At 45.4% G+C, this 13,223-nt stretch overlaps 1 protein-coding gene across 3 annotated transcripts in view; it reads left to right on the top strand.

Annotated features, from left to right (window-relative positions):
* LOC119171652 (guanine nucleotide-binding protein G(q) subunit alpha) overlaps positions 1–13,223 on the top strand; it is a 57,124-nt gene that overhangs the window by 973 nt on the left and 42,928 nt on the right. For all 3 annotated transcript variants that reach the window (XM_037422442.2, XM_037422441.2, XM_037422440.2), the window contains one exon: positions 6,138–6,322. In XM_037422442.2, coding sequence (XP_037278339.1) covers positions 6,138–6,322 — 185 coding nt within the window. The remainder of the gene's footprint in view (positions 1–6,137; positions 6,323–13,223) is intronic.

The following is a 13,223-nucleotide window of genomic DNA, read 5'->3' as shown; positions in this document are numbered from 1 at the left end:
CAGCTCGTTATAACTCCGATCGCCGTGGAACATTCAAGAACGCGTCTTGTAAACTACGCGCAGCGGTCACACCTCCGGTGCGATTCGTTTTCAGCTCATTTCGGATTTGCACCGATCGTTTTTCCGCTTGCGCGATTGTGTGGCATCGCTATCCCGAAGAAGGCGGGCGCACCGGTTGCACCTCGAAATACATCGCTAGCGCGCTATCTGCTTCTTTTCCGCGAACGTCGACGTGTATTGGACTGGGCACCGGTTTCCCAATATCGAAGCAGTGCTACCAGCGAAATCGGTTTACGTGCATTTCGGCGGGACGTCGCTATTTTGGGGCTGAAATCCTTTCCTTGCGCCGGCCAGTACACGTCGGAAGTGACGATATTTTTTGTGTGTGTAACGTTTCTAAAAAAAAAAAAAGCGCACGGCCACTGAAGTAGGCGTGGTGGGGGCAGGCGGCGTTCTGGCAAGGCGCGATCTCGTAAACAGCGCCGTTTGCACAGCGCGAGCCGGACGTAGACGCGAAAAAAGAAAAAGACGTCGCGTTGATCCGCGAGATCAGAAGGTGTAGAGATGACCGCAAAAGAGCGACCTCGAAAGGTTCTGCTTGCATGGTTTCCTTTTGGTCGCTTCTTGGCCTGTACTTTCTCGCGATTGTTGGGGCGTACAGGCTGTCAAAGCGTAGGCACCAGCTATACTCTGTAATAGTAGAGCTCTGATCGCGGGTATTGGAAAGCTCTTAGCCATAGGGCACGTTCGAGTTCAATTGAAACACACTGTAAGGGCCCATATGCGCCCATAGATTTCGTGGCGATGTGTGCTAGCATTTCGTTTTGTCCGCACCAGGTATTATCTCGCGTACTTGTGGAGGAAGCTGGCCCAGCCTACTTGTTTTGCACATTAGTCATATCCTGTTTGCTACTGTGATTGTGTCAAGCGATGGCAGCTAGTTATCTTTGGAAACATTTGTTCACAAGCCTGTTGGAATACATAAGGCATTACCGTGTATAATAGTTGATTTACTAGACTTTTTTGCAAGTTCAGCGCACCTTTAATGAGCCAGATTTATCGTTTTTGCATGCATTGAACTCTAACACATTATGAATTGCACATTAAACAGAAAAAGAACTCATGTATATATGTATTGAAGTAAAGGAAAAGACAGAACTTTCTTTTGTTTTGCAGTTTGCTTGTATTTTTAATATTCTGCATTGGGCAGATTTTCTGCAGCACAGCAGGGCTGCGCTAAACCATCAGTTCACTATTCTGTCTGATGCTGCTAATGTTCCCATTATTCTTTGGTAACAAACACTAAATGCGTTGTCATTTTGTAATGCTTACAAAAGAAATAGCAATGGCTTAACTCATTTCACCCAAACTACGCTTCAATATATGTTGCCATTGCACAGGCAATCCTGAGTGGGCTGGGATACGTTTTTTATATTGCTGTTGTTGTGAAACATAGCCTTGCATCAGGCCTTTGCAAGTGGGTGGGAAGTTGTGAAGCATCATGAAGGGCTTCCGAGTTTACAGCCATTTGGCACGCTAGCGTTTGCTTTGAAGCTTTTGTAACATGAATGTATGCTGCACCTTGAAAGGATGCTAATGCTGAGAATTGCAGGTGATTTTTTTTTTCTAGCAAGCTCTAGGTTTCGTGTAAGCTTGAGACATGGACACCTGAAGTTTTGTTTGCCCTGTGTGTTTCACTAGACAAGTCTGCTCTTTCCTATCATAATGAACGTGAGCCAAGTAGCCCACTGTGCAACTGTTGGGCACATCTAACTTCCTCATGCCTTTACGGTCTCTTGAAGAGGAGCTTGTGCTGTTTATTTTGCAATGAACAACATTGAAATAGGCATAAATCAGTTCTACTTTGGGTTCAGCCATGTCCTCCTGTGATTTAACAAAACCAGAACTGTAGCAGCAGCTATAAAATGACTGGCAATATGGTGCCACTGAAGTAGCTCCCATGGATATAGAGCATGTTGTGCAAAAGCCTACGGCTTGAAATGCTGTGTATTAGCACAGTATGTTTCGCAGTTAGGATGTGGTGCTGTTGAAGCTAGAACGAAATTTCACTGCCAGCACTGCGGCCTAAATCAAGTGTGTCAATCAGTATGGTTGGCAGAGCACACACAATATTATAAGACTTGATATGACGCTCACCTGCAGTTGTAATTTACTGATGCTGTAAAGATTCCTCGTTAAAACATCAAGGGACATCTGTTTATAGCGGGTATGATTTACAGCACTAGGAACCTGCTGTGTTTCTTGCGCTCCGAAATATCCACAACACAAGATACTATAGGAAGCAATCAATCCTAGTCGCAGATTATAAGAAGTGACATTTGTGGGATTTACTTTATACAAAGTGCCATTTTTTACACTTGTTTAATATGTATTAGTCCAACCATGCACATCTGCACTTTCTAAAAAGCTTCCACTTTCACTTAGCTCGCAGAAAAAAAGTTATTGAATGTTACGTGCCCAATTATGTTGAGCATTGCCAGTTGTATTCCTTTTTGCTAGGCTCCTTTGCATTGCCCTTGCACTTCATATTGCCAGCCTGTGAATCGACTTTGTGACTGATGATAATGATGATGCTTTTGCTACCGTCTGCTTTTTTTCTTGTTTGTATTTATTATTATTTTGATTTGCCAGAAGATCTTGCGACAGGCTTGCCCAAAACTCTTCTATAAATTTTGTTACCAGCCCTAAATGTTTTCATGTCGCTGCTTGCACCGACTTCTCTGAAATATCCATGCTGGAGCACCACTATGTGTGGACGCATCGTTTTCGATCTCACAATAATGTTATCAAAACATTACATGTAGGTTATTTCATTATTCACACACAAAGACTTTCCTGCCGTGTTGTTTTCAAATAGATGGAACTTGTTTTTTATCAAGGATGCCATCGTAGAGTCCCAGCTCATTTCAGAAACTGCGTCTATGACATCATGTAGGAGCCATCTGTTGCTAGCGTAACTGTTAATGCCTACAAAAATGACATGTGCTTTTTATTCAGCTAGCTAGCCGGTCTGATTTCATATTTCATGTCATAGCGGCTGCATCTGGGTGGGGGGAAAATGCAGAAACACTCATATACCTAAGAATAGTTATTGCACATTTAGGAAACCTGAGTGAACAGAATTCAAAGTGTCCCACACTGTAGTGTGCCTCATAAGCATGTAGTTTCTGCCTTTGAAATGCCCAGTATCTATTTATGTATGGTATATGTGTAAATTACCAGCCCAAGGCATTGCCGATATAAAGCCTCTAGCTGGTCTGAGTAACAGGCATTAGTGACAGTTGCTCAATTTCACCGAAATGAGATTGCTGCATTGTTTTCAGCAGGCTTTAGTTTTTCATTAGGTCAGCAGGAAACTCAACTAAATGTGGACGTATTGTGCACCTACGGTTGTGTGCAACTTCAATGTATGGAATGCCTCGCCCAGGTGACCCAAGTGCTGTAGTCGATGGCGTCCGCGATTAAAGAAATAGTCTTGATCCTGCCCTTGGTAATGTTTTCCAACGGCAGAGTCACTGGTAGTCTGGCTCATGTCATCAGCCCAGAATGCGTGCAGGCTTGACTATGTGTCTGCCATTGGGGAGGAAATGCCAAGCCCTTTTAAAGTTGTATCAAACCGTAATTGCAAAATGTCTTGTACAGGTATATATTGATATGAGTATGCTGCGTATTTAAAATGAAATTTTATGCCTGTTTAGACTGATTAGTTATTCCTTTAGAACTCCGCTGCTGTACATGCAAGTAAAACATTTCTACCGCAATGAACACATTGAGCAAACACTTCAAAATAGCTGCTGTAAATTCACTATTGAATGTTCATTATTATAAAAGATAGTGTGTATAAGAAAATAGTCTTTTTTTTTCTTGTTTTTAAGGGCGAATTTTCAGTGCCTGTCTATCGATGCATTTTATCTCTATTTATTTATTACAATACTGCCGGTCTGATCATCAGCCCTTGGGCAGAAGTGGGTACAAGTGAATATTAAAAATGCTTACATATGGTGTATTGCAGAAATGACTATGAAAACCTCGGTTAGAAAATACACGAAAAAAATTAACATAAATAAGAACAATGAATTAAAATATAAGGAAAGGAAAAAACAAAAGAAATTCGTACAAGCAAGGAAGCAACATATTTAAGTGACTATGCAACATAACTAAGTAACGGTAGCTATGAATCGGCAACATAATTAAATATTGTCAGTGTTCATGAACAAGTACGTCAGAGCTATTGTGTGAAAGGGCCTGAAGGTAGGATGACAGCGGCGGGCGTTCCACCACAGCCGAGGGGAGAGAATTTCAACTGGTTAAAGTCATGGGGGGAAAAAAATATTAAAAAATATTGGTGCGGCTGGCAAACTCGACTAATTTTTTAGTATGATGGGACCGAGTAGGCCGCCTGAAGCCTTTCCCGAAGCCCTTCCTTTGACGGGAGCTCATGGCGTGTTGGCAGTAGCTATGAGATAGACAAACGCAAAACAAATTACATGTAATGAAACCGAGACTTGAAATTGGCCACCAGTATCCAGATCACGCTACACACAAGTAACGTTCACCAGATTACAAATAGGACACACACACAGCACACATGCACATTTGTTATCTGACGGTGAGCAACCCATCTGTGACAGATGTGGGGAACCGCTTACGGTTTTTCATATACTTGGTCAGTGCTATGAGCTAGACTAAGAAAACAGCACTTTTTAGTACCCTACTGACAGCAACTTCCATTGCATCCAGTCATGTTCATCGGTAGAGATCCTCTTTTTAAGCTTGAATCGCTGTTCATGTTTTTAAAAGATATAGATAGTTTTCACTCCATATTTCGAGGTGATCCGTAGCACGACCTCTGTACAGAGGTCGAGGCTGCGGTGGTTCCATTAAAGACAGCACCTGCCTCTCTGCCCTTGGGTTCAAAGGCATGCATTAATGAGGCATTCGTGCTAATCTCATCTACTCAATCCAGTTTTATCACCACGAACATTGTCTCTCACTTCCGCTACACACATTTCACGTCACTTCCATCATTCTAAATACTTGTATGTTTTAACCCACTTAAGGGCGTGGAATTTTAGGCCTCTTTACAGCCACGAAACAGTACCATAGTTCATATCCTGTACATATTGTATCAAATCATGCACCATTGCCATTTTATCAGCATTTCTCATGGCGCTCTTTAGCCAAGTATGGATATCATCATCATCCGAGTAGGCCGCCGGCGAGCATCTTTTAGATATGTATTCTTTTTGATACCTAACTGTCTATAATAAAGGTCTATGATAAAGAAGATCAAAAGTTTGATTCGCTCATGATATCACCAAATTTCTAATTTCTCGTGCTCACCAGTTCTAAAAGAGATGCGGCTGATGTCTCCCAGCTGTATTTATGAAATGTGAACCTCACTGATTTGCTCTGTATTTTTTCAATATTGAAATGTTTTTTTTTTGTGTATAGATCTCAAACAGTGGCCCAATATTCCAAGAATGGCCGAATAAATGTTTTGTAGGCTAGTAGCTTAACTTTTGTGAAGACTTGCTCAAACGCCTCTTTATGTGTTCTAGTTTTTTCATCGCCTTACCATGCTGTGGCTCCTTTGGTTTAATAGAGGCTCAGGAAACTTTCCATGTAAAGTCAGGTTTGTTTGCAATATAATGTGGCCCAGTTTTTTGCATGAAATGCACACTAAGAAGTGGTGCTATTCATTTTGTTAGAGGCTGCTTATGAAGGCGAGATCATTTTTATCTTCGGTACACAGAAGATTGGTAAGTCTGGAAGAATATGCATACGTGACGTTGCAATATGGGTAGATTCAGTAGTGCGTTGTCCACATTTGCTAACAGAACATCACGTGCAGAATTAGTCGAGTGTAAAATTTTTTAAATAGGAGTCGCTAATTCAAGCTTTGTCAAATGAGTGCATTGATAGACTTAAACAATTACACTATCTGTGCTTTTTGTATAACTTTTGCAGCAGTGCAAGCATGATGAAAAGTTCATTATAGCTCAATACCTTTTGTGCAAGGAAGTTTTGAGTTTGTTAGTGTTCTGTAGCAGTGGTTGCTATGTAGGATACCTGTATAATTTTTGGTTGTGTTGACATCCCTATATCGTGTGCAGGCACAGGCGAGTCTGGAAAAAGCACCTTCATCAAGCAGATGCGAATTATTCATGGTCATGGCTATAATGATGAAGACAAGAAGGGCTTCATCAAGCTTGTCTATCAAAACATTTTTATGGCCATGCAAAGCATGATCAAGGCAAGAGAAATGCTGAAGATTCCTTTCCGTTCTCCAGAAAACCAGGTGAGACATTATGACTGACAAAATATGTGGGTGTGGTTATTACACTGCTTGTGCAAGGAGAGAAGGATCAACTGACATTTCTAGCAAAGGTGTTGACCATTATGGACACTTCGTTGCAATTAAAAGTTTTCTGTTGTCCTAACTCTTGTACTTGATGGCCTTGTTAGATGAGCTTTTTAACTCTCATTTTTGTGTGATTGCAAATGAATCGGCCATTTAGGGTCACTCAGCATGTATCAATTTGTGATGAAAAGCAGATTATATGTTCGGCTGAACCATTCACTCCACGTTTGCAAATCAAGGTAAATGATAATGAATATTGTGCGCATATGTTCAATGGCTATTGAGCTAAAAGCATGAGCTGTGTATTTGCCTTGCAAATTTTAATTTGACCGCATCGAAGACATTGTGAATAGACGAAGTGCAACAAATAACTCGGTATCTCTACCCATCTTGTTAGCAAGCATTGCAGTTGGTATCACTAAACGTGACTGCACTGCATCTGAACTGTCAACGAATAAGTCTATATGTTTGCGCAAGAGACGACCGACGACAGGTCTATTCCGGTGGCGGCGCCTGCTAGCTAAAAGCCACACTAACGCTGATGGCCGCTTCCCATTGCTGTCCGCTCCTTCGCCCAGACACTGAAAAAATGAAGGAGGCGCTGGCTGTGTCTACAGGCAAATTATTGTTAGCTCTGGTGAAGTGAATGCTGAGGGTAGAGAGAACAATTGCAGTCAGATACTGGAAGATCGACACCTAACGAGATGATAGCTCACTTTTCTCCATAAGAATTTGCAAGACAGCAAGCTAGGGACTGGTGCCTCGGATGGACCGCCAAATATCCGCACTTAACACTGTTGTGCCATCTGCCCCGGGTGGGTTCACAAAAATCTGACCTGGTAGGGAGACATGATGCAACACTAACACACGCGCGACAGACAGTTCACGAACCGTCCAAGTGCTGTGATCTCCCACAAACTGTATGAAAGGAACTGGAGAAATAATCTTCAGAAGCATGACTCACTCAACTGAACTTGTGAATTTAGTTGGTGGCCTTCGACTGGGCACGGCAATCTATGGTAGCCAGTTGCGCCCTGCAGGAGGGCAGCATTGAAGAGTCATCAGGATTAGACTCTTTACAAATCTCTCTCTCTACCTTCATCCACCATTCAAAGCTGGGCCTAGGGACACGAGCTAGTGGGTAGTTGGAGGTTGGGGGCAGCATCATGTCATGTGCATACTCCCATACCATATATGCAAACTAATATAATTGAGCACTGTTCCTTACCTCTTCATTTCATTCCTATGTGTGGCAAATTTTTACCAAGAGGTGGAAATTTAGTTGTGTGGCAATTGTGCATGAGTATGCAGTGAACACGTGGCCGTGAAAAGTTTTTGCACACTCCTTTTACGATCTTAATCTGGCCCTCGCTCTTGACTGCTCTTGACTTTGTTATGCTCTATTCGTTGGCTCATATTTCCTGCTGGCCGAGCGTTCTTCCTCTCCTTGCAAGAAAGATAAGTAGGGAGCATGCATACTTGCGGGCAGACAAACCTGCTTCGTGATCAACGCTGGAGATAATGAAGGCCTGGATGCGAGCACGAAATTTTTGTTTTGTTTTGTGGCATCATGTGGTACTTGTTCTAATCTTGCTCTACATCAAGAAACTTTGATTGGTAAAAGTTGTTTCTGAGCTATCCATATGGCATTCCTGTGGCATGCAGTCCAGCCTGATTAAAAAGTATTTAAGAGCACTTCACGTTGGTGTTGAGACTGCGCTGGTGCATTTGTCAAAACCTCATCAGTATGCTCAAAGGTCGGTGTAAAAGACAACAGAAGCAATAAAAAAAACTGTGCTGTTTGCCTCGACTGCCACATAAGAGTGAAGTCCAGTTGAATGTGGCTACTATATATTGTTGCGGCAAAGAGCACGAGATGCTCGCTCCGACGAGAAGAAGGCGACGTCTCTTGTCGCTGCTTGGGCAGCAGCTATATTGGCCATTAATACAGTAAAAGCTCGTTAACTCGGATCTCACGGGACCGGAGAAAATGTCAGAGTTAACCGAATTCCTAAATATTGAATGTACCATGAAAACAAAAAGAAAATGTACATGGCACGGACAAACCTTAATTTATTGAAAAAGTCTGTTATGTTTGTCTGCTCCGTCGTCGGAATTTCTGACAGAACGATCTTATTTAGTGCCATAGGTGGTGGTGAGCACGTTCACTGTTGCGAGAACAAACGCAGAACTCCTCAGGGACTGCGAGGGCTTCGGCAGCCTCTTGCACGGTTCGGCGATGTCCCGTTGGCGGCTCATCTTGACTGTCATCATCGGAACAGTTATTTTGGTCCTCCTCAAGCACTGCCAACAATACAGTCGAACACGGATATATATATCGAAGCCAATCGCGAATTAGTTTGATATATGAAAAAAATCTATGTAACAAAATAGAGGCCCTGAGAGCTTACCTGTAGCGGATCATCACCTTCAATAGGCACATTCAAGAATGACAACTGATTCTGCACACACGCCGCAACAAAATGATTTATTTGCGTGAAAAAAAAACCCCTTATCCTGGCCTGCATCTTCGTTTTTGAAATGAAGTTGAAGACGCCAGTCTTGATCTTCTGAAGGCTGTCCAGGTGCGACAGAGCGGTGCCCTTCCATATCACCGATACAACGGCTGCCGAACACTGTCGGCCTGGGCATCTTGGGTCCCTGCGACCACAGCTACTATGCCCTCGTCAGCGAGGCTTGCAACGACTTCCACGAATTTGTCCGACACTTCGCGTGGAACTGCTGCCGGAAAGTGGCACGACGACTCGCGAAACACGTCCATGCAGTCATCGTCACCGTCTTCACCGGTTTTCGCAAGTTCTGCCGTCTCGAAGCCTGCCTTGCGGAAGCAGTTCACCACTGTGTCCGTCTTCACGTCTCACCAGGCACCCGTCATCATTTGTATGCCACAGAGACGGTCAACCTTCAGCTCAGTGGTCATGCGGAGGTTGATCAGCAGCCTATCAAGGAGTCACCTCTTGTAGCGCACCTTGAAGAACTTTATGATGCCCTGGTCAAGTGGTTGCAGCTTCGCTGTCGTGTTGGGTGGCAGAAACTTCAGCTCGATCTTTTTGACCTCACAGGTGGTGTGATGGGCCGAGACGTTGTCCACAAGAAGGCAAGCGCGACACCCCAACCTGCCCAGCTCGACGACCCATGCTTGTAGCCATTCCATGAACAGCTGTCACATCATCCACACATTCTTGTTCGAGGCTTAGTGGACGGGGAGCTGCTTACAGTTCTTAAAACAGTGCGGTGCCCTTGCTTTTCCGATCACAAAGGGCTGTAGCTTTCCTGACCCATCGATCTTGGCTGCCAGCAGAACTCTCACGCCAACTTTACTCATTTAGCTCCCATTACACGTGCTACCGCGGATGTCGGAAGTCTTGCTTGGCAACATTTGCCAAAAGAGACCGGTCTCGTTGGCGTTGAAGATCTCCGTGAGAGAAAACTTCGCGGAGATTTCCGGCCACTCCTTCGTCATCCTTGCTAGATGTCCTGGCTGCTGACAGCGTCGCTTTCGCCAGAAATGGTATTACCAACAATGTTGTACTGCTGCTTAAATTGGTGAAGCCACCAAGTGTTGTCGGCGAAGCTGTCTTCACTGAGTGCAGCGGCAAACCATTTGGCCTTGGCCATCAGCGTGCGGTCATTCACTAGAATGTTCCTAGCGTGCACTTCTAAAAACCAGGCATAGAGTGCCTTTTCTACATTCCCGTGGGCATGAGCGCACCCATGATAGGCTCCCGACGTTCACTGCTCCGCAGCCTTTGCCTTGATGTCTGCTTTGTTTTTCAACACGGTACTCAGCGTGCTCCGTGGTATCCCGAAGTCGTCCCCAACGATCGAACATTTCTCGCCCGCCTCAACACGCTGAATCGCCTTCAATTTGTCGCCCCGCCGCGGTGGTCTAGTGGCTAAGGTACTCGGCTGCTGACCCGCAGGGCGCGGGATTCCGGCTGCGGCGGCTGCATTTCCGATGGAGGCGGAAATGTTGTAGGCCCGTGTGCTCAGATTTGGGTGCACGTTAAAGAACCCCAGGTGGTCTAAATTTCCGGAGCCCTCCACTACGGCGTCTCTCATAATCATATAGTGGTTTTGGGACGTTAAACCCCACATATCAATCAAATCAATCAAATCGCCTTCAATTTGTCGCAAAGTCAAGGGTCTTGCGCTTCTTGACGCTGGCCATAGCTACACGAGAACGAGAAGGAGTCCGCAGCAGCTTTGCATACGACACGCGCTAAAGAGGAATGCTGCAAATGCGGTGGCACGTAGGCGACGCGACAACCGAAACAGCAAAGCGCTTGCGAGGGCTACAACAAAAGGCGCGAGGTGTGGTTGCCTGATGGAAACTCACAAAACATCAACAAAAAATAAAAAGTGAAAGGAGGAGGTTGTCAGCTCCTTCGTTCCTGCTCTCCGAGCCGAGCAGACAGATACGTGGAGAAAGCATGAAGAGAGAGAACGAAAAAAAAAAGCCGTTCTGCAAGTTAGAGACTGCGCACTCCGAGTCCTCTCGCCCTTGCCTTTTTTTTTTTTCATGCGTTCCGTGTTTGGCGGAGGCGTGGTGCCGCGAGGATGTTGCCGGGCGCTGTGAGTGCGAGAGCGCGCCTTCCACCTTGTGTGCGGAGCCGTGCTGCTGCGGAGATTGTGGGGCACGGCAAGTGCTGAAGCGCACCTTCCAGCTCGCGCGGCGTTCTATATAATCGAAGGCGGGTAAAATATCGTTCTATATAAACATGAGAATTTCTATACTTTTACAAAGGCATTTCAAGGGGATAACTTGTGAGTTTGATAAACCTGAAAATTCTATATATTTGGGTTTGATATAAATGTGTTTGACTGTATATCATCATCAGTGAGCCGACCAGCAACGGCAACATGATAGTCTTTAGCGATGTAGTTTGAAATCTGGATGCCACTTGGAAGTAGAGAGTCAAAACGCATGTCATTCACCTCGTCGTTCATATTTGCAGTGGGCTCGTGGGTGTCCTCTGAAGTGGCCTTTGGAGGAATATCCGAGTCATCAGGGTGGACAAAGCCGCTGTACCGTAAAGAACTTGCAATGACCGCGAGCCGCGTTTTGCTCCAGACATGTGCTAAAATGTGAATTGCGATCAGTAGAGCCGCGTCATATTCTCGTCCTGCTTGCTTGCACAGCAGGATCTGTTCTAGGGCATGCTTTCTGTACCTGCTTTTTACGTGCTGAATTATTCCTTAATTCAGCATTCCCAGAGCAGCCATCGTGTTTGCAGATAGAAATATAAGTTCGATACACTCCAGCCCTGTCACTCTGGTATGAGCGCTGCAGTTGTCAACTAGAAGTAAAATCTTGCGCTTTTTAGCAGAGAAACGGCGGTCGAGCTGGCGCAGCCAAGCTTGGAAAATATTCGACCTCATCCAGGCCTTTCTATTGGCGCGATATTGTACAGAAAAGTGGGGAATGTTCTTAAAACACCTTGGATTACTGGCCTTCCCGATGACTAGCAGGGGCAGGTGCTCGGTGCCCGACATATTCCCTCCAACGTCCCTCCAACGTAATCCCTCCAACGTACGGGTCACCCTTGAACGTGATAGTTTTTTCTGGCAAGGCTTTAAAAAAGAGAGCCGTTTCATCGTAATTGAAAACATTGGCAGGTTCATAACAAGCTAGGTACTGGGGAAGCTCAGTTGTCTTCCAGTCAGCAATACGCCGTTCGACTGCTGCTCGCTCTCCCCGCACAGGTTTTGAAAGACCAACCCGTGTCTTTAGAGTCTCTAAAGCGGGCAAACCAGCCCTAAAAAGCACTGAAAGATTGGATGTTCGTTGTCAGTGTGTACCTTTCAACTTGCTGACAGATCAACAGTCCACTCAAGGGAAGCTTGCTATTCCACGTGTCTGTTATCTACCACAGCAGGGCATCTTCCACCTTCGGGTGTGCTGCCGTCCTTACTCGTTTCCGTTTTCCGGTGAATCTGCCGCTGTCAAACGCCTTAAAAATTTTTGCTTGGTTCTTCACATAGTTGCTTAAGGTGCTTCTCTTAACATTATACTTTTTCATAATCTCTTGTCGAGAAACACCTGCGTTCACGTCAGGGTTCTCCCCACGGTGGTCGGCGGTGGTTTTGCCGTCCACCTCTCCAGTCGGCCGTCCACCACTGCCCACCTCTCGGGGTTCAAGCTTGCTGTACTCGGGGGAAAACTGGAACCTACGAGTGCGAGACGCCGGCACGCCGGCTCCCGCAAGCGCGAACCGAAAAAGCAGGCCGGGAAGGAAATGTTCAATGAACGGACCCGTCAGCGGCTGGAGAGAAAAGTTAATGTCAAAGAATGCGCTCATTGCAAAAGAACAGGAGTTGAGAGCGCACGGTGATACGGGTGCCATTTCCCCTTTCATGCCTAGGCTTGGCCGGCATGGCGTTGGCTTGGCTGCGCCTCCATACAGCTTCGGCATTCGGCTCGCCGATACCGATCGTACAGCTCGCGCGCGCGCTCTCGTCGTTGTTGAGGGCCTCTATTCGCAACGTTGTCGCTGCTTTCTTCCTCAACTTTATTTATTGCTTTCTCAAGAAGCTGCATTTTCCTATTTGCGCAGCATCACTAGTAAAGACAGCGCCTACACGCTCGGCGTATATGTACATTTTTAAAACATTCGTGGTGTGGCGCCACTGAACGTCCCATCTTCATAACCCCGTAAATCCAATCCAATCCAAGCAAACGAGGCGGGCGCACGCGCGCTACGCCAGTGGTAGATATTCTCTGACTACGCGAACAAAAGGCTCGTGGAATTCGTAGTCGTTCGTTGTTCGTTCAGTCAGAGGTTCAGTCGTTCAGTTGGTTCAGTGCGTGGGAGAT

Source organism: Rhipicephalus microplus, chromosome 4 (genome assembly GCF_043290135.1).
Source record: "Rhipicephalus microplus isolate Deutch F79 chromosome 4, USDA_Rmic, whole genome shotgun sequence".
NCBI classification, from domain to species: Eukaryota; Metazoa; Arthropoda; class Arachnida; order Ixodida; family Ixodidae; genus Rhipicephalus; species Rhipicephalus microplus.
This window is presented reverse-complemented; position numbering and strand designations above follow the sequence as displayed.